General features: G+C 55.2%; 3 protein-coding genes across 3 annotated transcripts; 2 read left to right on the top strand and 1 right to left on the bottom strand.

Annotated features, from left to right (window-relative positions):
* Positions 1–1,729: 1,729 nt before the first annotated feature.
* On the top strand, positions 1,730–11,204 carry NXPH4 (neurexophilin 4). The gene is made up of 2 exons (XM_036252511.1): positions 1,730–1,825; positions 9,799–11,204. Exons 1-2 carry the CDS (start codon positions 1,769–1,771, stop codon positions 10,660–10,662), a joined length of 921 nt encoding a protein of 306 aa, XP_036108404.1. The 5' UTR covers positions 1,730–1,768; the 3' UTR covers positions 10,663–11,204.
* A 4,008-nt stretch (positions 11,205–15,212) lies between these two features.
* Positions 15,213–20,701, top strand: SHMT2 (serine hydroxymethyltransferase 2). Its single transcript, XM_036252124.1, has 12 exons — positions 15,213–15,340; positions 16,290–16,487; positions 17,560–17,639; positions 17,774–17,974; positions 18,276–18,357; positions 18,509–18,631; positions 18,755–18,894; positions 19,224–19,389; positions 19,581–19,680; positions 19,767–19,922; positions 20,003–20,110; positions 20,225–20,701. The coding sequence occupies exons 1-12, from the start codon at positions 15,308–15,310 to the stop codon at positions 20,350–20,352; spliced, it is 1,515 nt and encodes a 504-aa protein (XP_036108017.1). The 5' UTR covers positions 15,213–15,307; the 3' UTR covers positions 20,353–20,701.
* Positions 20,702–21,509: 808 nt separating this feature from the next.
* NDUFA4L2 (NDUFA4 mitochondrial complex associated like 2) lies at positions 21,510–23,078 on the bottom strand. The gene is made up of 4 exons (XM_036252619.1): positions 22,989–23,078; positions 22,530–22,618; positions 21,707–21,767; positions 21,510–21,575 (listed from the first exon to the last, which is right to left on the bottom strand). The coding sequence occupies exons 1-4, from the start codon at positions 23,043–23,045 to the stop codon at positions 21,519–21,521; spliced, it is 264 nt and encodes an 87-aa protein (XP_036108512.1). The 5' UTR covers positions 23,046–23,078; the 3' UTR covers positions 21,510–21,518.
* Between the last annotated feature and the right edge of the window lie 595 nt (positions 23,079–23,673).

Genomic DNA, 23,673 nt, shown 5'->3' with positions numbered 1-23,673 from the left:
TACTGTTGCAGTACCCATGGGCTTGGGACCTGGGCTCAAGATTCTGGTTGGAGCCTTGAAGCCTCAGGCCTGGCCACTCCTGCCCCTTCCCACCTCTCTCCTCTCTGTCCCACTTGCACCCAGGTTCCTGCCTCCTGGCTAACGTCTGTTTGTCTGCCTTATCTTCTCAGCATCTCTGATCTTTTTTGTGTGTGTCTGTCACATCCTTATATCTATCTGTTTGTAAGTGCCTGGACTTGTCTTTTGGACTGCCAGTGCCAATGTACACCTTTGAGCGTGTCCATCTCTGGATGTTTGCCTCTCTGTCAAGGCAAGGAAGCAGGGTAGGCTCTGAATACCTGGTTGGGTGTACTTGTCTCTTGGTGCAACTATGCATTTGTCTGTCTCTGTGTGTGCTCCTGTGTGTGTTTAAACAAAGTGTGTCCATCTGTGTTGGCGTGCCTCTAATGTGTTCTGGCCTCTGTATGAATGTGTTTCACTCTGCCTAGGTACTCACCTCTATGGTATGGCCTGCCTCTGTGAATGCTTATGTGTGCACGCCTGGGTGTATGTGTTGGTGTCTCAGGGTATGCGTCTGTTTCTCTATCTTTTTGCTTGTCTCCATCTCTCTCCTTGCCCCTATCTCTCTGTTTGTTCCTATCTCTCAGCTTGTCCCCTATCTCTTGCTGTCTAGGTGTCGGTCATACAACAACCTCAGCCACAGTCTCAGTGCATAGCAACAGCTGACAGCTGAAGACTCCCTGGCGCGCGGGGGGGGGGGGGTACTAGCAGGAGGAGGGAACCAGTGAAGAAATAGCCAAGAAGATAGGGACAGAGACAGGGCTGAGGATAGAGACAAGGACAGAGACAGAGGAGGAAGGGGACAAGGATCGAGAGGAGCTGATGGTGAAAGATGGGACAGTGAGAGGAAAGGGGCAGAGATTACACCGATAGGCCAGGCAAGGCGGCGCAGAGGGGGACTTCCTGCCCAACCCCCACGCAGGGACGCTCTGAGACGGGCTGGGAGTGGGGGTCAGCGGTGGCGATCGAGGGGCAAAGGTGAAAGGCTGGTCTAGCAGAGGAGTCCTGAGATCGGGGAGGTGCCCTGGGGCCAGGGGGACTGGCGGCGGGCGCCGTTTGTCAGCCCTATTGACAGACGTGATGGGGTTTCCGTCCGTGATCAATGATTCTCATCTCCCGGCCGAATGAGCCGCGGGGCGCCCATCCATCCCCGTCAGCACTACGCGGTGGCAGCCGCCCGAGGCCCCGCCCGCCTTCACCTCGGCCCTGGCCCTGATCTTGCCCCGGGACCCACCTTGGCCCGGAGCATCGAGGGACCCTGGTCGTGCTGGACCCTTTGGGGACACTGTTCGGGAGCTCGAGCCCCATGCCCTGCCCTGTTCCAAGTCGGTGCACAGACCCATCCTCACGTGTTCATGGTCCCTGGGCCCGCTGTTCTCCACGCTTCGCACCTGGGCCGGGGGCGTGTCTGGGGCGTGTCGGGGTGAAAGTCACCTTCGGTGCCCCCAGCCCGGCGGGAGGGGGCGCGCGGGGCGCGGCCCGGATTGGAGCGCAGCGGAGCCCCGCCCCCGCCCGCCACCCGAGTCAGACCCAACTTTCTCCCCCGCCCGCGCCCCGCCCCCAGCGCCGCGCTCGCTCGCAGCGCTCAGTCCGCCGGCCGCGCCGCCGCTCCTCGGCTCAGGCAGCCACCCCCCAGCGCCCCAGCCCGGAGCCCCTTGCCCTCGGCCCGGCTCCGGCCCGCCCCGGGACCCGCTCGCCGCTTGGGAAGATGCGGCTGCTCCCGGAATGGATTCTCTTGCTCTTTGGCCCGTGGCTCCTGAAGAAGGTAAGGGCAGCAGGGCTCCAACGCGAGCACGGGGTCCGGAACGCAAAGGTCCCAGAGTGCGAGGGGTTCCTTGAGCCCGCCCCACCCCCAGCCCTGAGCATCCCAACTTTGTGCGGCGTGGGGGATGCCGATAGACAGACTCCCCATTCAGGACGGACGCTCTCCCAGCGCAAGTTGGCTGTCAGGGGCAAGGGCAGGGGTGGAGGCCCGACTCGGATCCAGCATCGGGCGCGGCGGGGGAGGGGACGAAGCACGACCCCAGAGTGCGCCAGACGGAGCGGGAGTGCGAGACAGACAAGCCAGCAGGGTGTGAGCCTTGCCGCCTTGCCGCGCCAATCTCGCTCGCCACCTTCTCTGTCTGTCCTTCCACTCCTCCACTCGCGCCTTCGCATTTCTCTTCTCTGCACTTGTCACCATGCCAGGTGGGCACTGTGTTCCGAACATACACGGCCCGAACACACGCGCGCACACACGGACGCATACAGATGCGGCCGAACTTGGCTACAATCTCCCATCACATTTCCCGCGGAGACACCATCTCCCCTGCACAACCTCACAGACACACCCCTCACTGGCGCCGGCTGATAGGGGGTAGGGGCTGTCTGGAAGGGGAGTCTCTCCCCCTGTCCCCTCCATGGCCCCACCTCTGTAGGCTGACTCTTTCCGAGGCTCCTGGGCCAGGACTCCGAGGCTAAAGGAGCCGGGACTTGATCTATCTCCCTCCTGACTTGAAGGCTTCAACTCGTGTACACGGTGTGCTTATATGTGCTGGTGTAGAGTTTGTGGGGCAGCCAGCCTTGGGTGTCTAGTGCTGGGAACCTGGGTGCATGTGTGCTCTGGTATGGTGTGTGGTGCTTGCTCTGAAGGGGTGAATGCAAGTGCCTGCTTCACAGCACAGCCATCTGTGCCCCGCTGTGTGTCCCACAGTGGAGACCTAGGCCCTGGTCCCCAATCTCCTTCAATCAGCTTCCCTGCCCATGACTTCTGTTTCCTGCACCCCAACTGTAATCTAGCTAGTCTGGGGGCAAGCAGGTGGCTTCCTAAACCCCTACTCCCTGCACCCAACCCCCAGCCCCTCAAGAGTCTGGAAGGGGTATAGTTCTGCCCCCAGCACTTGGACCACCCCTACACACACCTGCTCAGCCAAATCACACTCAGCTGCTCCAGCAGGGCAGGGGCTGCCCAGTGAAGCTGGCAGTTGAGCTTCCTGATGTTTCCAAACCAGCCTGGTGACCTTGAGGGGCTGGAAGGTGGGCAGAGGAGCCCTCTCCACAGAAACTGCTTGCACTAGCTGGAACTTCTTTTGGACTTGCTGCTCAGCTCTGCCCTTAGCAGACTGCAGGGCGTTCTGTACCCCACAACTGGATATTTGTGAAGGCCTGGGGGAGAGGAAGGAGGGATGGTACCCCTGTCCCTCCTTTCTACTTCCTCCCACTCTCTTCTCCACTCTCCCCATCACATACATTCCCCTGTGGACAGATCTGGTTTAATTTCCTTTGCCCCCTGAAGGGGAATGAAACATCTGGTGAAGACTTGGGGGAGAGTAAGCATGAGGACGTGAGCGATGGGGATCTGGCTGAGTGTGTGTGAGAGCTGCAGCTGTGGGTCTCTGTATTGGAGTCAGTGAGGAAGTGTGTATCTGCCATTTAGACCATCTTATATGTGTGTGTGAGAGAGAGGGTTTACCTGTGTGTACAGACCATGGGTGTGAGAATATTTATAACTGTGCATGTGGAGTGTGTGTAAAAATGTGTGTCTGAGTACCTGTGTGTACTGTGTGCACTTGTGAATATGGCTTGTGCACACATGTGCATCCCAAAGTGGATCTCCAGTGCACCTGTGTGCTGCGGCCCATGTGTTTTCTGTACAAGTCTCCGGGGTTTGTGAGTGTGTATCTGTGTGTTTGTGGTTTTGAGTGCATTTGAGTGTGGGTATTGGGCTGTAAGCCTCAGGATGTGTTCCTGTATCTGAGTGTGGCTTGTGTGTGTGTGGGGGGGGGGGGGGTCAGGGCTGTCTCAGTGCCATGGTTGGCAGTGGGTTGACACTAGGTAAGAGGTTGGAGGGGAACAGTTTACAGGACAGCTCTTTGGGAAACCCTAACTGTCCATGCTAACAACCCTGCATTCTCCTACCCTGTTCACTTGCCCTTCCTCCAGGACCTCTTTTTCCTTCCTCTTTGCTCCAGGATCCTGGTCTCCTCTCAGGACCCGGGACTCCTGGCTTCCGTTGACCCTGAGGCCCTGCTTTCTGGGCCAGGCCTTCTTCAGGATCTTTCTAATATGGTCTGGTCTCTGACTCCTTCTCTCCATCTCTTCTCCGTGTCTTCCCCACTCCTTGCCAAAGTGTCTGCCTACCGGGAGAAGCAGCAGGCGATCAATAGTTACTAATCACTAATCACTAATTACTAATTAGCTGGGGGAGGGCAGGGGTGGGGCCCTGTGGGACCTTCCTGCTCTATCCTGCCTGGGGGAAGGATTAAGCCCAAGCTAGTCTCTGAGCCAGCTGGCCCCAGCCACACGTCTAGTCTACCCCTCCCGCCTCCCATAACCCCATCTAGCCCCCCAGCTAATCTCTAGCTGAGCCACTTAGGCACGTGTAGCCTGGGTTAGGGCCCATAGCTGTTGGTAGGGATTTGGGGGTAATCATGGCTGCAGCTGGGCTAGGGGTGGGGGTGGGGGCCACTGTGATAGTACCCTTGGTGGAAGCCTGTGAGTATGGGAGGGGTACCTGCTGCAAAAATTCAGATTGTCGGTCTCTGGGTGGAAGTGGTGGAGGAGCTGGAGATCCAGGACTGGGTGAGTGGAGGAGATGTGAGGTCATTGAGGGACAAACAAGGTAAAGAAGGATCACTAGGGTCAGAGACTGGATCATGGGGAAGGGGGGAGATAATATTGGAAGAGAGCATATTAGTGGAGAGGGCATCTCAGGGGTCAAAGATGAAGTCATTGGCAAGGAGATGGGGAACTTTGGACAGAGCCCTGCAACTCGCCATGTTGGGGTCTGGGGGGTACAGATAACAGAGGGCAGGGTCATGTGGGAGGGGTCCCAGGGCTCAAGCGTTTGGGGCGAGTGGGGAGTCCCGGGCGTGGGGTGGGAGCGAGCTGCGGGGCAGGGATGGAGAGTAGGGAGCTCTGCCTTGAGTGCTGGAAATTGGCGAGTCTCCCCCTCTCCCTCGCCTACCCCTCCTCCATCTCCACCCCGCCCACTCCCCCTCCGGCTCCGGCTTCGGGAAATTACATCCCCGCTCCACGGCTTCCACACCCCCCCCCCACACCGCGCCCCAGAGCCTGAGCCTTTATAGGCACATTTATTGCAATAATAAAGTGAGGCGCGGGGCGGGGGGCGGGGGGCGCCGTTCCCGGGGGGACCGCGCCGGCTCTAGGAAGCAGGGAAATAAAATAAAATAAAATAAAATAAAAATTCAGATAACGGTGAGCCTTGCGCTGCAGGCCGAGAGCAGGCGGGGCTGAGGGGGAGGGGGTACCCGGCCCAAGGGCAGAGCCGGCCCCACCAGCGGTCGCCGCCCCCTCACACTGTAATATAGTCTGGAGGGAGGTATCTGCACCTCTACCTGCCTGCTCCCCGCCCCCCATAGCCTAATCCTGTCCTTCTGCCTTTTCCTCTGACTTGTCTCCCATACCTGTCCTCAGCTCTTGTCTCCGTCCCTTTCATCCACTCCCTACTTATCCCGGATTTCCCATTCCAGTCCCCATTCACATTTCCCTGGGTTTCTGCATCCCTCAGCATCCCTGTTTCTGCCCAATAACCATCCCCCCCCCATTTCTTTCCCACCCACAACCAGTCCCCATTTCCACCCCACAGTCCCCATCCCTTTCTCATCCCTGCCCATCCCTGAAGCCCAGCCCTCACCCACCATCCCTGTCAGACCCCATCCTCAGTTTGGCTCCCAACCCATTCTGTCCCCTCTCTTCATCCCCCTGGTCCCTACCCCATCAGCATCCGTCTCTGCCCAATGCCCGTCCACCATTTCTGATCTCTTCATCTCTGTTCCCATGCTTCATCCCTGTTCTTACTCTTGTTCCATCCTCATCTCTGTACCCAATACCTGTGCCTTCCAGGTCCACACTCCCCGTACCCCTTCATTTCTGTCCCAGTCCTCACCCCAGCCTGTCCTGTCCACCTCACTTCTGTCTTCATTCCTATCTCCATCCCTGGTTCCCAGCCAGACCCCAGTTACTCCACCCGCCCTGACTGCAGTGCCCCCGCCTATTTCTAGGTGCAAGGGCTCAGGACAGTCTTCCCTCTTCCTCCCCAACACAGGCTAGAGCACGGTTCTGCCCAACCACAGGGTGCCATCCCCTCCCGCCGAACCCTAAGCAGCCCCGCCGGCCCCATGAAGCAGAAGAGAAGCAACCGACCAGTCTGGAGGCCCTGGGGAGGTGCACCCTGCAATGCGGCTGGGGGGTCAACAGTCTCATCCTCCCCCCATTCCCAGCAGTCCCATTCCAAAACAGCACAACCCGCCCCCCCCCAGGAGGAGTTTTTTCAGCAAGAGGCAGCCTCAACTCCCATCCAGTGCGTGGGCTCACTGCCTTGGGGGCAAAGCGCTCCTGGCTCGGCTCCCACCCTGCAAGGGCCTGGAGGCACCTGGTGAAGCGCACCCCCAACCCCCATATCCCTGTCTGCCACCAAACACCTCCGCACCCCACCCCCCAAGCCGACAGCCCGGCTGGCTTCTCCCCTCCGCAAATGTCACCATGCTCAATTAAGTTAATTAAACCAGCTCTGGACTGAGGGGTCCCCCTTCTCGGGCAATACCCTGCTCTCATCTTAGTCCTAGAAGGGGGGGACAGCATCATGGGTCTGGACAAAGAGGGGCTCTCTTGTCACCCTGCTTTCCCCTCACTCCCACCCCCACCCACAGCTGGAGAGAGAGAGACAGACAACCTGAAGATAGAGGGGGAAAATCCACAGTTAGAGACATAAACAGGGAGAAAAATATAATCATAAAAGGAAAATTAGAAACAGTGAGGAAGAGACTGAGAGACCAAACAAAAAAAGAGAGAGCGAGAGAGACTGAGAGGAGAGTCGGAGAGAGAGAGATGGAAAAACAGTGAAAGAGGGAGAGCGGGAGAGGGAGAGGGAGCAGGCGAGCAAGGAAGCCAGAGGGAGGATTTTATTTTATTTTATTCCATGTTCCCATTTCTCGGCTCGTTTCCTCGCAGACTCTCGGTCCTCCCTGTCCAAGCTCCCCCCACAAGGTCACTGTGGCTGCCCCTCCCAACTCTTCCCTTCTATCTTGGCTGTCTCCTATGGCAGGTGGAGGTGCAGGTGCCCAAAGCCCAGGGATTTGCCAGGATCAGAGAAGCACAGACAGCAATTTGTCTGGGATTAGAGGGGGGACACCTGACACCCCACCACCACCCAGCGATACCTGCTTCCTGTCCCAACCCCTGCCTGGAGGAGTTGCTGGTCTGAGCCAGCCCTCCACAGGTCCGGGGCAGGGTGCAGGACATTGGATGCTGCTAGGGTGTGCTGGGGGCAGGGGTGTGGCTCAGAGGCATTTGGAGTTTGTAGCAGCTAGCTTCAGGGACTGATGGAAGTCCCTGGAAAAAGCAGTGGTTGGGCTCAGAGGGGTGAGGAGATAAGGTGTCAGAGTTCAAATGCCCCCTCCCTCAAGCCCCACCCTTCCACTTTCCCTGTAGCTTCACACACTCCCTCCTCCATTGCCCTCTCTGGGGCTCCAGTGCTGCTCTCTCCCAGCCCACTTCCTGGGGAGGTCCTTCCCCTCCTGTGTGGCCTAGGACCCCCTTCCCCCAGCCTCTCTCTGGCCCGCCTTCAGGGTGTTAGCTGCCAGCTCAAGCACGTCTGTCTGAGTCAATCACTCTTGTGTGCACCCCCCACCCCCACACCCCTCACCTGAGCTGGGAGAAGGTATGGACCGGAGGAGGAATGAGGGGGCGATAAATATGTATGACTATCGGTGGCGGTGGCCACATTAATAACCCAGGATCGCAGCGCTGCAGGGATGGGGACCAGGCGGTGGAGATTCTAGCCCAGCAGCTTGACTCTGCTGTTCCTGTCCCCTGTGGATACATGGTGTATACACATGGGTATGTACAAATAAAGGGGACACTCATGCTGTCAGGCCTCTTTACCTACCCAAAGCTCAGCCAGTAGGGACTATTCATATACAACTCACACACATGCACCCCCACAGGGGGAATATAGTGTTCTATCATTGTGGATATACCCGACACACACTCTTTAGAAGGAGCTTGACACATGGACACAGGATGATAGGCACTCACACAGGAAAAGTGACACACCCAGAGAATCACATACAGCCAACACAGGCATACAACTAATACCAGTCACACAGATGCAACTACCACAGACTGATACACAGCCTCGTTCAGATTAATACACATAGCCAAACCAGGTACACATACAATCCAGGCACACATATAACCCAGGCACACATACATAGCCACCACAGACTGACAACAACAAACATTCAGCCACCACAAGCAAGCAGACACACGTATACACACAGCCTCCGCAGACTGATACACATGGGCATACAGACAGACACACATATACAGTCACCACAGCCACACACACATAACCACATGCACAGCCACCTCAGGCAGACACACACCCATCACCATAGCTACACACACACATCACTCCAGGTAGACAGACAAGAAATACAACCACCCCAAACTGACACATGCAGTAATCCCTTCCCCCAATCTGAATCCACACGCAGTAAGGGCCACCCTAACAGCCACAGCTAGCACAGTCTGACTGACACATACAGCTCCTCTCCCTCCCACTCCCCTCGCTGGAACAGCATCTCCATATTTCTTCCTCTCCCTATGACCAACCATCTCTTTCACTCCCAGCCACCCCTGCCCCCCCCAAGATAATTGATGGCAGAGGCCTGGCCCCACTGCTCCCCGCCTCTCGATCTATCTTGTACTCCTGCGCCTGAGATGTCTCCCAGATAGCTGCCACCTGAGACACAAGGAGATGGGTGGGGGCAAGCCAGGCAGCTTCTCCTGCCGCCTCTGAGCCCAAGGAAGAACCACCAGGCAGCCTCTCCCACTGAGCCAGAATTCTGGAGGTGGGGAGAAGTACTTGAGTAGCCCCCAAGCCTTAACCCCCAATGCTCAGACTCTCCACTGCTCCCCTGAGTTCTACCAGTTTCCCGTGCTCCTTCCCACATGGGAGAGGAGGATGAAGCTGGGGTGGGGGCTCTAGTTTCCACAGAGGCATCTGGAAGTCTTCACCTCTTTCTTGATGCTGGATGTTGACGGCAGTCATGGCCTCACTTACCTGAGTTCAACTCCTCCCTGGCCCATTATTCTGAACCAGAGAAGTGCCGCTGCACACGGGTGTGCTGCAAGAATTTTTAAAACATGCAATACTTAACTATTTAGTCAGAGGCACTGACCTCCTCTTTTCTCTTAGATTGTCATATTAAAAATGACAATGGCCGTCACAACCATAGCCGTCTGGTGTGAATGCATCAAAATTATACCTAGTTTTGTCAGATCGGCAAAAATATATTTTTGGTGTGCTGCAGAATTTTAGTAATTAGTTTATGTGTGCCATGAAATGAAAAAGGTTGAAAATCACTGCTCTGAACCAACCAGGCTCCAGGCTGGAGGAGACTGAGTCCCTATTTCCCTATTCGAACCCACACTGGCCTGGGCTTTTTCAGCCGCATGGGAGATCTGGAAGAACATAAGGATTCTCAGTGTCATCTCAGAGATGTAGAAACTGAGAGCTAGATAGGTGAAGTGGCTTGGCCAAAACCACACAGATTTTTAAAAAAGGGCTGCAGATCTACTCCAACGCACACCCACTGAACCACTTGCTGCGGACTGCTCAATTCCATTTGGTCTCCTAGTGGCTCTGGAAAGGGGCTGCCATGGTTAATGCCCTGGTAGGGTGGCCAAGGGCAACTCCAGCGTCTCTTTTTCTTCCTCTTTTTTCGTCCACAGGCGGTCAGCACCCAGATACCGGAGTCCGGGAGGCCTCAGTACGTGGAACTGCGCCAGGCTGCAGCCGGAGGGGGCGCCCCTGCCCAACGGCTCCCGGCGCCGAAGTCTTCCGACAGCCTGGGCACCGCCCGCGCCTGGAGCTGGGCCTGGCCGGCTAACCACACCGGGGCACTGGCCCGGGTGGGAGCTGCGGGGGCGCTACCCGCGCAGCGCACCAAGAGAAAGCCGTCTATCAAAGCGGCCCGCGCCAAAAAGATATTCGGCTGGGGGGACTTCTACTTCCGAGTGCATACCCTCAAGTTCTCGCTGCTGGTGACCGGCAAGATCGTGGACCACGTGAATGGGACTTTCAGCGTGTACTTCCGCCACAATTCGTCCAGCTTGGGCAACCTCAGTGTCAGTATCGTGCCGCCGTCCAAGCGCGTAGAGTTCGGGGGCGTCTGGCTGCCGGGCCCCGCCCCCCATCCTCTACAGTCTACGCTGGCTTTGGAGGGGGTCCTCCCTGGGTTGGGGCCCTCTCTGGGGTTAGCTGCCGCAGGGGCGGGGCTGGGAGGCACCCTAGGGGGCGCTCTGGCGGGCCCACTCGGGGGAGCGCTGGGAGTGCCCGGGGCCAAAGAGTCACGCGCTTTCAATTGCCACGTGGAGTATGAGAAGACAAACCGCGCGCGCAAGCACCGCCCATGCCTGTACGACCCATCGCAGGTGTGCTTCACCGAGCACACGCAGAGTCAGGCCGCCTGGCTCTGTGCCAAACCCTTCAAAGTCATCTGCATCTTCGTTTCCTTCCTCAGTTTTGACTACAAACTGGTGCAGAAGGTGTGCCCAGACTATAACTTCCAGAGCGAGCACCCCTACTTTGGATAGTGCACCCCGCCCTCGCCCCAGCCCTGAGCTTCCCGCCAAATCTCGGCCTCCCCACGTGACTCCTCCCAGTGCCCCAAACTCCTGTGGCCGCGTCCACCTTTCCAATATGGGGGCAGAGAGGAAAAGCCCTCCTGAGGACTATCAGCTGGCGTGGGTCCCCTTTTCCTTATGGGGAGTGCCTTTGAGGCCCCCTCAGCTACACCCCAAAGTGGAGGAACAAGAGCGCAACCCCAGAATAGGCGATCCCCGCGTCCCCTACGTCCACGTTGGGTCCCTTATACGCCCCTGGCGCTGGGCTGGACACTCCCTTTGCTCATAGCTTGAATAACGCCTGGCCTGGCACCCTTATCCTACCCTTTCTTACCCCCAGGTCTAGTTCTCCCGCTCCACCCTGTACTCTCGTAAAGATTGTCAAGACTTGTAAACTGCGGCCTATCCCCATTCCCTTCTGCCTGCCGTATGCCTGTTTCTCTTTCTTTAATACCCCCAATTAAGGTACTGGAAGCAGACTCCTGGGCATAGGCGATGACTGGGGCCCCTGCCTTCTGCCTGCCTCCCTCCCATTCCTGCAGTCCTGTTCCACCTGCCCCTTTCCGGCTGCTTCCTCTCGGCGATTTTTTTTTTTTTTCCTACTCCAAAACATACGGGAAAGGGAACAAAATAAAGCGAAATCCAATATGAGTTTGTGTGAGACCTTTGTAGGGAAGGGGGAGATGGTGTGGATTTTAATGTCTGGCAGAGACCGGGCCAGGCCCTCCTCCCCTTGTGGCTCGTGGGGAAACTGAGTCAAATAATGATTAAAGCTAGCACCTTGTAGGTCATCCAAGACCAGATCACATAGAGATGAGGACGACCTTTCAGGTAGGGGCCCTGCCTGAGGTGGGCAAAGTGAAACTGCAGCAAATAGGATAGGGAATAAAACCTGAGAGGGTACTACTAGCGGGCTATTTGGGACGATTTGGGGGTATAAAGGCCTTGAATTTCCATTCAAGGAGATGCAGGGACATCGTAAGCAGAGCGCTGATAACCTGCTAAGCTCCGTGGAGCTGGAGGGAGGCGGCAGGTGGGGGGAAGGGGAACGGTGTTTGCGGCATCTGGAGTCATCGATCTTCCTTTTCCTTCCTAATTTCGTGGGCGCTGAGTTTGCAGACGGATGAGGGAGAGAGGGAGTGAGGCCTGAGACCCGGGCGTGGGGGAAGGGACGAGAGAGAGTTCGGAGAGCGGGGCTTCGTCGCCTCTACAAGCCTCCTGCAAACAAGGCCCCCTTCAGCCAGCTGCCCACCCTCTCCACCCCCGCCACCCCCGCCTCCGGCTCCCTCCTGCAGCCGCCGCTGCTAATTTTATCCGCCCCCAACCCTGGCCCGGGCGTTAATTGGCTGCGGCTTCATTAGCAGTTCTCAAGCTCGGCCGCCCCCCTCCCCTCGGGACCCCTGACGGGGGCTAGGGAGGGGGGTACAGACAAGCTGCGGCACAGAAGGACGCGTCTTCTTCAGCCTTCTTTCGTCTTTAGTCCGTGGTCAAGGTACCGACTCAGAGAGAGCAGTGTTCTCCGGGGGATTGCCCATTGGTTCCAGCGGGAAACTGAGTCAAAGATGAGTGTGACACAGAAATACCTAGGAGTGAAAAGCCTGTAAGGGGAAAATAAATATCTGATGGATGGGTGAATGGGTGGATAGGTGAATGAATGGAGATGGATGGATGGATGGATGGATGGATGGATGGATGGATGGATGGATAGGTGAATGAATGGAGATGGATGGATGGATGGATGGATGGATGGATGGATGGATGGATGGATGACAGGATCAACTGAAAGAAGGAGAGAGGTGGGAAGTGGTTCTGGGTCACAGACTGGAGGAAGGAGAAGAACTCAGCTGACTCCTAACACAGGCCTATTGCTGGAAAGACCTGAGAACACTGGAGCATGAGTGGGAGGGAAGGAGGTTTGAGCTAAGGGGGGACTTCTGAGGCCTGAGATGAGAGCCAAGAGAGAATGGTTGGAATTAGCAAGTTAGCCCATCTGGGCCTTAGTTTCCTCACTTGTAAAGTAATAATAAAATACTTTAAGATTAAATGAGATTTTGCATGTGAACTTGGTTTGTGATGAATTGTCCTCTCTTCTTCCTCTGAGTCATAAACCTGCCTCCTCCAAGGCCATCATCTCCTCCTCCTTCTCCCACCCTCTTTTTCAGACATCTGGACAAGGGAGCAGAGTGAGGTGCCCCCTGCCTGTAATTGCACTTGTTGCATTTTGTTACCTGTTCACTTTTTTTCTAATTGTTAATCCTCACCAGAGGATATTTTAAAGAGAGTGGAAGGGGAGGGAGTAGAGAGAGAGCAACATCAATCTGAGAGAGACACATTGATTGGTTGCCTCCCGCAGGCACCCCAACCAGGGCTGGGTTTCAACTCATGGCCCTATGGTCCATGGGCCAATGCTCTAACCACCGAACAACATTGCTCAGGGCACCCTTTCACTTCTTGATGTCCCAGCAGTCAGTATTCTGTTTTTTTTTGTTGTTGTTAATTCTCACCTGAGGATATTTTTCCATTGATTTTTTTAGAGAGAGTGGAAGGGAAGGGGGGAAAGAGGAGAGAAAGAGAGAGAAGAGACACCAATGTGAGAGAGATACATCCATTGGTTGAGTCCAGAAGGAGACTCAATCAGGGCCGGGGATCTAACCTGCAACCCAGGTACATGCCCTTGACCAAAAATCAAACCCAAGACCCTCAGGTGCTTGGGCTGACACTCTAACCACTGAACCACACCAGCCAGGGCAGTAATCTATTCTTATGGTATGTCTGGCACAGAGTAGGAGCTCAATACGTATGCTGAATGAATGAATGTGTAATATTGCTATGTGAGACAATAAAATCACTGCTTATTAGAATTATGAGGAGAGGTTTCACTGTGTCTCAGTGTGAGTGGTCAAATGACCATTATTCTTTTTTTTTTTTTTTTAATTATTTTTTTAAAATCCTCACCTGAGGATACATATTGTTTTTACATTTATCTTCAGACAAAATGGGAGAGAGAGAGAGAGAAACATCGATGTTTGAGAGACACATCGGTTGGTTGCCACCCACACGACCCCAACTGGGCTGGGGATGGACCCAAACCAAGTTACGCGCCTTTGGCCAGAATCGAACCTGGGACTCTTTGGTTCTCAGGCCAATGCTCTAACTGCTGAGCAAAACTGGCCAGGGCAAATGACCATTATTCTTTAAAATCTATTGAATTAGAACCTCTGAGGACAGGCTCCACAGTCATATTTATATCAGATTTCCTAGTTAATTTGTTGTTGTTGTTGTTAATCCTCACACAAGAATATTTTTTCCATTGATTTTTAGAGAGAGTGGGGTTTGGGGAGAGAGAAACATCAGAAACATGTTACTGTAGCCCAGCGGTTGAGCATCGACTCATGCACCGAGAGGTTGCCAGTTCAATTCCCGGACAGGGCACATATCTAGGTTGTGGGTCAAACCCCCAGTGGGGGCATGCAGGAGGCAGCCAATCAGTGTTCGCTCTCATCGATGTTTCTATCTCTTTCTCCCTCTTCCTTCCTCTCTCTCTAAAAATAAAGAAAAATATTTTTTTAAAAACACAAAAAAATCGATGTGAGAGAGACACATGGCCTCTCACTGTGCAAGGACTGGGGCTGGGAATGTGCAACCCAGGTATGTGCCCTTGACTGGAAATCGAACCCGAGATCCTTCGGTGCACAGGCTGACACTCTGACCACTGAGCCACACTGGTCAGGGCCCAGCTAATTCTGATGCCCACGTTTGGGAACCTACTCCTGGAAGGGTCAGTGAGTGAGTCCCTCTTCCAAAGAATGACGCCAGAGGAAGTCAAACTAAAAGGAAGATTCCTTTCTGTTCCAAATATCTATAGCCCCGGGGAAATAAAGAGAGCTTCATTGACTACTAGGGTGCCAAGAGGAGAACAGTTAATAAAATTCAACAAGTACAAGGACAAGAGCCGGCATCTCACTCAGCTCTGGGATGTCCCAGGAGAAGGAGGAGATGGCCAAGGAGGCAGGTTAGTAAATCAGAGAAGGAAGGGAAAACAATCCATTCCAGAGCATGTATACATACAAAATGTCATGTAATCCCCACCATATGTTATTTTACTATTGATTTACAAATGAGGAAGCTGAGGCCCAGATAGACTAATTTGCTAGTTAGTTCCAGAGCTGGAACTTGAACTCATGTCTCTCACCCTTCCAATGCAGCATGGCTCTCTAGCTCGTATATATAGGAGTCTTTGTATTTCCCAGGGACCCTAATAATGCTAGGTATTCAGTAGGCATCCAATAAGTGGTTGTCTGAACGACAGGGGGGAAAAAAACTCTAAGATCTCAGAACAATGAAGAAATGTGGCGGCAGTAGATCTCTTTTCTTTCAAGCTAGAACCTCTGACCCTGGGCCTATAGACGGAAAAGGAAGCGGAAGAAAGGTGGAATAAACTACAATTCCCAGAAGACCATAAAGGTGTCATCTCACGCATGCGTAGGCCCCTATCCCTGATCCTGTGGCTTCTCAGGCCGCTGTTCTCACGCATGCGCTCTCGGATCAGTCTGCTTCCGACTCTTTGCTTCCCCAAGCTAGTTGGTGGCTCTACCTCCGGCGACTTCGGGTTACGATGCTGCCTTTCTCTTTGCTCTTGGCGACTCGGGTAAGAGTGGGGCTCCGGAGTCTGGGTGACCTGTAGAAAGCAAGTTTCCCTCTACCGTAGTATCCATTCACAAACTATGGGGTTCTCTTGGCTTTTCCATGCACGTGATCTGGGTCCTCCCGGAGCCGGTACGCAACTAGGGAATCCCCGAGACCCCCGGTAACTGTGGGCCGCTCTCCATTACGGTAATCAGAAGCCCCAGGGCCATGTGACCGTCCATGTCACGTGGCAGTAAGGGAGCCCTGTAACGGATGCCCCGTGGATCCTGTGCTGGCGAACAGCGGGGTTCTCAGCCTAGACAAGCAAGCTGAGTCTTTCCTGTAAGTTCTGAGCCGTGCGATGATGTAACCGAGCCCACTGATTGCATCAGGGGCCCTGTAGCTCTGGGCTGGAAGGAGGTGGAACGGGGGCAGGGCAGAGGACTGGATGTGGTTTTTGACTTCTCTGTCATCAAACCCCCCAGCCCCACCCCTCTTCCCCGGGAACTGCTGAAAATCTATCCTGCTACACCTCCATTGTTCTGAAAACCACCTCTAACCAAGCCTGTTGTCTTAATCCCTTGCTATTTGGCCTCTTCCCCACTCACTGGGTTATCAGTTTATGGAGTCCCTTCAGGGAAGACTCTTTTGTACCGTGGGTGGGGAGGTTCTGGAACCTCTAGCTTCTAGAAGACAAACTTTGCCCTGCGGCTTTGCAGAGTGGTTCATGGGTCAAGGTGGAGGAAGATTCTGAGGTGAGGTGAATGGACCGAATCAGAACCACCCCCTGGACATTGATCTCAGCCTTGGCTCTAGAACTGCCTTTTGGAGGTGGGGGTGGTAAAAACTAGAACAGGCAGGCTACACAGCTGGCTTATGGGTTTGAAACCAGAAGGCCTGATAAGCTTGGCTGATGGTCGTTGGGAGACTGTTTGAACGCTTTTATTTGACTCTAGCTTTTCCTCCCCTAGCCTCTGCGGAGATATGGTCAGCTGGTCAGGACAACCATACGGTGCCAGCACAGTGAGGCAGCCCAGACCCAGACCGGAGAAGCAACCAAGGGCTGGACAGGCCAGGAGAGTCTGTCAGATAGTGACCCTGAGATATGGGAGCTGCTGCAAAGGGAGAAGGACAGGCAATGTCGTGGCCTGGAACTTATTGCCTCAGAGGTGGGACCTGGGGAGAGAGGCCAAGGCTTGGGCCACCGTGGGTACTGGAAGTAACGGGTCATCTATTTTTTTTTTTTATCCTCACCCGAGGACATTTTTCCATTTTTTGTTCAGATAGAGCGGGAGGGAGAGAGAGGAAGAGAGAGAGAGAGAGAGAAACATCGATGTGAAAGGACACATCGAGTGGCTGCCACCCGCACGACCAACCAGGGCCGGGGACAAACTGCAACCGAGGTACGCGCCCTTAGCGGGAACCGAACCCGGGTCTCTCTGTACCGCAGGCCGACGCTCCAACCGCTGAGCCAAACCGGCCAGGGCTTCTTTTTTGTTTGTTTGTTTGTTTGTTTGTTTGTTTTTATTTATTTTTTTATTCTTTTATTTTTTTTATTTATTTTTTTTAGGTCATCTATTTTTTTGCAAATAAAAATTGTTTTTAATTTATTGATTTGAGAGAGAGAGGGAGGAAGGGAGGGAGAGAGAGAGAGAGAGAGAAACGTGGATTTGTTGTTCCCCGTATTGATGCATTCATTGGTTGATTCTTGTATGTGCCCTGACCGGGGATCAAACCCACAACCTTGGCATATGGGGACTATGCTCTAACTGCTGAGCAACCTGGCCAGGGCCAAGTAACAGGTCATCTTACTGCTATTTCTTTAGATTTCCCTTTCAGACTCAGGGCCTTCCTGCTAGGCCTTATCGCCCTCTTTTCTTGCTGCCCTCCGAAGCAAAGGCAGAGCCAGTCTGGGTATGGGATGGGGGGACTAGAGAGCTTCCGTAGCCTTCCAGGGCCATTTACAGTCAAGTCTGGTCCCTTCCCCCTCCCAAGAGAAAAGAGGAACCTGGAAGCACAGGTACAAGTGGACAGGTGGGCTTGCGGGGACTCCGGTCATGGCAGCTTGGTTTCTGAGGATGCCGCCTCTGGCAATGCCCCAAGCCTGGCAAGGAACCCTGAATGAACAGAGCTTTCTATAGAGCTAGCTCCTTGCAGCCTGGGGCTCTGGCAGGGTGGACTGTGGGAGTCTCTCCACAGGGTCTCTGTACCTTCTGACATTGCCCCCACCCCTCACCCCAGAACTTCTGCAGCCGAGCTGCGCTGGAGGCACTGGGGTCCTGTCTGAACAACAAGTACTCGGAGGGTTATCCTGGCAAGAGGTGAGGGCTAGGCATCAGAGGGCTGGGGGGCAGCCTCAGGGATGGTACTCCCAGTAGGGGACACCTGCCTGCACTCTCGCACTGTGTTTAGAGTAGTCGTCTTCCTGCTCTGATATGCCCCTCTCTCATGGCAGATATTATGGGGGAGCAGAGGTAGTGGATGAGATCGAGCTGCTATGTCAGCGCCGAGCCTTGGAGGCCTTTGACCTGGACCCTGCACAGTGGGGAGTCAATGTCCAGCCTTATTCGGGGTCCCCAGCCAATCTGGCTGCCTACACAGCCCTTCTGCAGCCTCACGACCGAATCATGGGGCTGGACCTGCCTGATGGTGGCCAGTGAGTATGGATGGGGTGGCTGATAGGCTCAGGGGGCAGGATGGGCATGAAAGAGGAGTTATTTATTGCACACTACCATGTATCATGCATATGGAACAGGCCTCTCCCTGTCCAAGTTACAGTGCAGGAAGAAGATATGATGAGCCTAGTAACCAGTGCTCAGCAGAGTGGACAGAGCAATGAGGGTGGTGCTAGGAGCAGTATTCCAAACAGGCCTTTGGAGCAGGGCAGGAAAGGAGTGGTTAAGTTTGGGTGTTAATCCGCTTAAGAAGCCTTCTTACTTCCTCTCCTCCCCTCCCAGTCTCACCCATGGCTATATGTCTGATATCAAGCGGATCTCAGCCACATCCATCTTCTTTGAATCTATGCCCTATAAACTGAATGTGAGTGAGCGCTCTAGGGTGTGGGTAGGGAGCTGTTCAGGGCCTGGGAGCCAAGAAGGGGCTGAAGCCCTGGGTAGCCCTGAAGGTCCAGGAGCAGAGTGAACTGCACTGCTTCTTTCTAAGGGCATTAGCTTTTTGTCTGTCTCTCCAGCCCAAAACTGGCCTTATTGACTATGACCAGCTGGCAATCACTGCTCGACTCTTCCGACCACGGCTCATCATAGCTGGCACCAGCGCCTATGCTCGCCTCATTGACTATGCCCGCATGAGAGAGGTTGGAGGGCTGGGGTACCTGCCACTCCCCAAGGGATGGTGGGAAGATTCTGGAGAAGGAGCAGCCTTGGGCAGGCCTCTCTGGGCCCTGCCTAGACTGAAGCCTGTTTCTGTACTTGCCCAGGTGTGTGATGAGATCAAGGCATACCTGCTGGCAGACATGGCCCACATCAGTGGCCTGGTGGCTAGCAAGGTGATCCCTTCACCTTTCAAGCATGCGGATGTTGTCACCACTACTACTCACAAGACTCTTCGAGGGGCCAGGTCAGGCTGCCCTGAGGTCAGATCTTGCCATTCCCTGCCTTCGTGCTTTATTCCCAAAGCATTGGTCTTGGTCTGAGAGGAACTCATTCTACCTGAAGAGTTCTACCCAGTCTGAGGATTCTCTTTCTCTTGCCCATGGGGCAGTTCCCTGGGTTTGGGGGTGAGGGTTTCTGCTCCCTTGACCACTGGAGTGAAGCACACCCAGCACAACTGAGGTGGACTCGGAGCCCTCAGGGGCTCAGGGGCCTGGACCAGCCAGCTTCCTTTGCTCTTCCCATCCCTTGCCCTTTCTTTTCAGCTTAGAGTCTGACCATCCTCTTCCCACACAGATCAGGACTCATCTTCTACCGGAAGGGGGTGCAGTCTGTGGATCCCAAGACTGGCCGGGAGATCCCTTATACATTTGAGGACCGAATCAACTTTGCAGTGTTCCCATCCCTGCAGGGGGGGCCCCACAACCATGCCATTGCTGCTGTGGCCGTGGCCCTAAAGCAGGTTGGGGAGCCTACTGTTGGTGTGGTGGGCACCTGGATGCTCAGACCATGAATCTTGCTAGCTGAAGTTGGAGCTGTTGGAAGGGAAGGGCCAGGACGGGAGGGATCAAGGCTGGAGTTACAACTTTGCTGGAAGTGGAGGAGGAGAAGGGGCAGGACTTGGGGTCCCAGGTGCTGCTGTCTCATCTCCAGGTCAGCACCCCCATGTTCCGGGAGTACTCCCTGCAGGTTCTGAAGAATGCTCGGGCCATGGCTGATGCCCTGCTAGATCGAGGCTACTCACTGGTATCTGGTGAGCCAGGTGGGTGGGTGAGAGCCTCTGTAGCCTCAGGCAAAGGCCCAGGACTCACCATTCTCTGCTTACTGCTCTCCCTTTAGGTGGCACAGACAACCACCTAGTGCTGGTGGACCTGCGGCCCAAGGGCCTGGATGGGGCTCGGGCTGAACGGGTGCTGGAGCTTGTATCCATCACAGCCAACAAGAACACCTGTCCTGGAGACCGAAGTGCCATCACACCAGGGGGCCTTCGGCTTGGTGAGACCTGGGGTTCCAGGAGGGGAGGGGCCTGCAAGGTGGACTTGGGCCATACTAATCCTCTTCTTCCTCTCTCCCAGGTGCCCCAGCCTTGACCTCTCGACAGTTTCGTGAGGATGACTTCCGGAGAGTTGTAGACTTTATAGATGAAGGGATCAACATTGGCTTGGAGGTGAAGAGGAAGACTGGTAAGTGGGTGAGACACCCCCTGAGCCAGCCATTTACATTCACTATCTGCCCTTTCCCCAGTGATCTCACTGCCTTTCCTAGAGCTCTGACTACTTTTCCTCACCCCTCTCTAGCCAAACTGCAGGATTTCAAATCCTTCCTGCTCAGTGACCCAGAAACGGGACATCAGCTGGCTGACCTCAGGCAACGGGTGGAGCAGTTTGCCAGGGCCTTCCCCATGCCTGGTTTTGATGAGCACTGACGACACCAAGGAAATGAGGCTCATAGACTGAAATCATTTTACTTTCTTCTACCTGGATCAATGAAGGGCTCACTTATCTCCCATTTTTTGGCTGGAGGAGGGAAGGCTTCTCACTCGGGAAGAGCCAGATGTATGTAGTTCCCTTCCCAGAATTTGTAGCTGACATTTCTTTTTGTAAGAAGACTTAGAAGAAGGAGGCTGAGGGCTTTCTGCCCTAACATTTCCCATTGTCTCAGTGTTATAGACTCCCTGTTCTTTCTTGGGGACAGGGGAGTTATCCTTATGAGCCAAAGGAAGGGGTGGGTAGGCACCCTCCTTTCTGTTTTTATCTAATAAAATGCTAACCTGACCTGAGCTTCTATTACTGTGGGAGGAGTCCCCTGGGCAAGGTGGTGATTTGTCTTCCTCCATGTGTTCCTTGCTCCCCTCCTACCACCACAAGAACCCCGGGGGCTGCAGCCTCCTTTCTCTGTCTCTGATCAGAGCCGACACCAGACATGATTAGCAGGCGCAGCAAATTCAATTTGTTAAATGAAATTGTATTTTGCCCACGGCTGCTTCTGTTTGATCCCAGGGGACAGAGGGAAGCAAGGCGGGGTGGGATGGCAGGGGGAGGCCCAGGTGCACAGCTGGAGAGGGTGCCGGTTGGCTCCAGAGTCACAGGGAACAGCAAGATGATACCCCTCCTGGGCATAGAGGTGTCTCATCCAGAGCAGGCAATAAGCCCAATCAAGCTAGAGCAGTGCCTTCCTCCTGGGGTGGTGCCCAGAGCCTGGGTAAACATGAGGCCAGCCACGTAGCTTGGCACTCAGAGGCCCCTGTTGGCCATGCTCAACACGTAGCCTGTGCCACACCCTACAAGGCTGCCCCACCTCCTAAACACATGCGTGCACACACACACACACACACACACACACACACACACGCAGCCCCCCCCCCCCCCCCCCCCCCCCCCCCCCCGTGGGACTCAAGCTGAGGGTCAGAGGTGCTTCCTGCAGGGAGCAAGGGAAGAGGGAGGGGGTGGAGTTGCCTGCCCTTGACGTGGGAACCAGCCTTGTGTACGCAGGAGCTGGACAGGGTAGTGAAGAGTGGCGCCCTGGAGGCTGGGGGCAGAAAGTGGAAGAAATGAGGCTGGCTGTATGTACGTTGATATGCTCCAGCCAGGCTCAGAAGTCTGGCCGGTCCTTCTTCAGCTTCTTATAGTCCGTGGAAACTGCAAGGAACTATGGAAGGGCAGGGGGGTGGTTTGCACTGAGTGCCCCAAGTCTCCCTTTGTCAGGGAGTGCCAAGGGGTCTTCCCAGGGGCCAAGAGATGAGAGGATGGAGGTGCAACCCTAGAGCCACCAAGGGGTACCTTGTATTGGTCATTGGGGCTCAGCCGGTTCCAAGGCTCTGGGTTGTTCTTTCTGTCCCAGCTGTGGGGAGGGAGGGAGAGAGTTAGGGTTTTCTCCCTGGGAACTAGGACTCTAGAGCCTAAGGTAACACCCAGGGTCTCTGCCTCTACCCCACCACCCCTGTCCTACCCTGGGGGGCCCATTTCCCAGAGACTGATTAGGGAGGGGGAACAGTAGCAGTTGCTGACAAGAGAAGTCTGTCACCATTGTCAGAGTGAGGCCAGATGAGGGACTGACAACCTGACCCAGGGACTCCGGCCTGGCCTGCACCTTGCCACACTAGGTCAGCCATGCAGAGCAGAGCAGTGGGAATCAGGCAGGGATCCCAAGGGGCTGGGGTTTCTGTGATGTGTCTTGGATTCTGACAACACAGGTGTGCTCCTGACAAGGAAGACCCCCTCTCCCCTGCTGTTTCTAGCCAGGCAGTGGAGTCTCATCCTCACGGGTCCCAACTGCACCCCCAGACACTCAACTGGCCACATCCCCAGTGCCCAGGCACGGATATTGAGGTGCCCATAGGCCGCCTGCGGCAGGCAGAGCAGTGTTGCCATGGCAACCAGGGCATGTCTGGAGCCACAGAGGAGAGTGTGGTTGGGTGGGCCAAAGGGTAGATGGGCTCTCGCGTGTCAGGAGCCGGCTCCAGCCTGGTGATGCAATCAGGGGCAGGGGCAGGTGCACTGCGGGGGGGACCCCCGCTAGGACCACCCATTCCGAGAGGCCCACTTTCCTGCCCCATCTTCCCCTATCCAGGACCCCTGCCAGCATCCCAAGTGCGGCCTTTACCAGACGTCGGGGCTGCGCAGGGCGAGTCGCAGCAAGTAGAGAGCAGCGCTGCCCATGCCCAGGCCGATGAAGCCGATCATCGGGATGAGCTGCGGGGAAGATTGAGGACACTCCGAGTCAGCCCCCTCTGGGTAGTTCCCAGTCGCCCTTTATAAGCTTTTCTGCCCAGCTGCCCCCACCCCTGCCTGGGGACTGGTGCTCCCTCCCTTCTGGGAGAAGGGACCTGGAACCTCATACACCATAACTCCTGCCTTAGTCCCCCGCACCCCACAGGGAGCCTCTCTGAGGGGGATTCAAGGGACATGGGGGGCGTATTACAGAGATAGTTGAGGGGACCCTGGAAAAAGGTTAGGAGCATTGGGGGAGCTAGGCAAGAGGAAGGGACTGGGAGATTTAGGGAGCGCTGGGCCAGTGAAAAACTTAGGAGTTAGAATCAGTGGCTGTGGGGAGCGAACTCACCGCGGGATGTCTCTTGATCTGCCGGTAGAGGCGGCCCCCCAGACTAGTTCCCGCCATAGCGCCTCGCCAGAGTCTGCTCCTCTCCAGTCAGTGCTCAGCTCCCTCGCTGCTCCTGGGGTCCCGCCCCTAGCTGGGGAGGGGTCAGCCCAGCCCAGCCCAGCCCAGCCCAGCCTGTCACTTCCAACTCACCCCACCCCCACCCACTTCTCTTCCTCCCGCAGTTCCAGGTTCAGAGTGGAGAAGAATTGGGGAGCTGAGGGATTTCTACTCCTCCATTCTCTTCTCCAGATGCCCGCATCCCCCACGGGGACTCCATCATACTTGGGGCTTTGGGTTGGTCCTGGGGAGAGGCCGCACAGGTTTTGACCCAGATTCTGATTGAGAGGGGATCCAGAAATGGGGGGAGAGATTCACCATGAGACAGGCTGACTGACAGACCTTCAGAAAAATGCAGGTGTGGAGGGGGGGGGGGCAGGGGAGAGCAAGGGCATCTGCAGTGCTGCCCTGAAACTCCTAGAGCAGTGGTTTTTCAACCAGTGTGCCATGGCACACCGGTGTGCCACAAGAATTTTTAAAACATGTAAAACCTGACTATTTTCCTTAGATTGTGAAATTTTAAAAATGACAACAGCCAACACAATAGCCGTCTGGTGTGAATGAATTAAAATTATACCTATTTTTTGTC

This window comes from Molossus molossus, unplaced genomic scaffold (genome assembly GCF_014108415.1).
Source record: "Molossus molossus isolate mMolMol1 unplaced genomic scaffold, mMolMol1.p scaffold_m16_p_10, whole genome shotgun sequence".
In the NCBI taxonomy this organism is placed as follows: domain Eukaryota; kingdom Metazoa; phylum Chordata; class Mammalia; order Chiroptera; family Molossidae; genus Molossus; species Molossus molossus.
The sequence above is the reverse complement of the archived record's forward strand: the minus strand, read 5'-3'. Positions and strand labels throughout refer to the sequence as shown.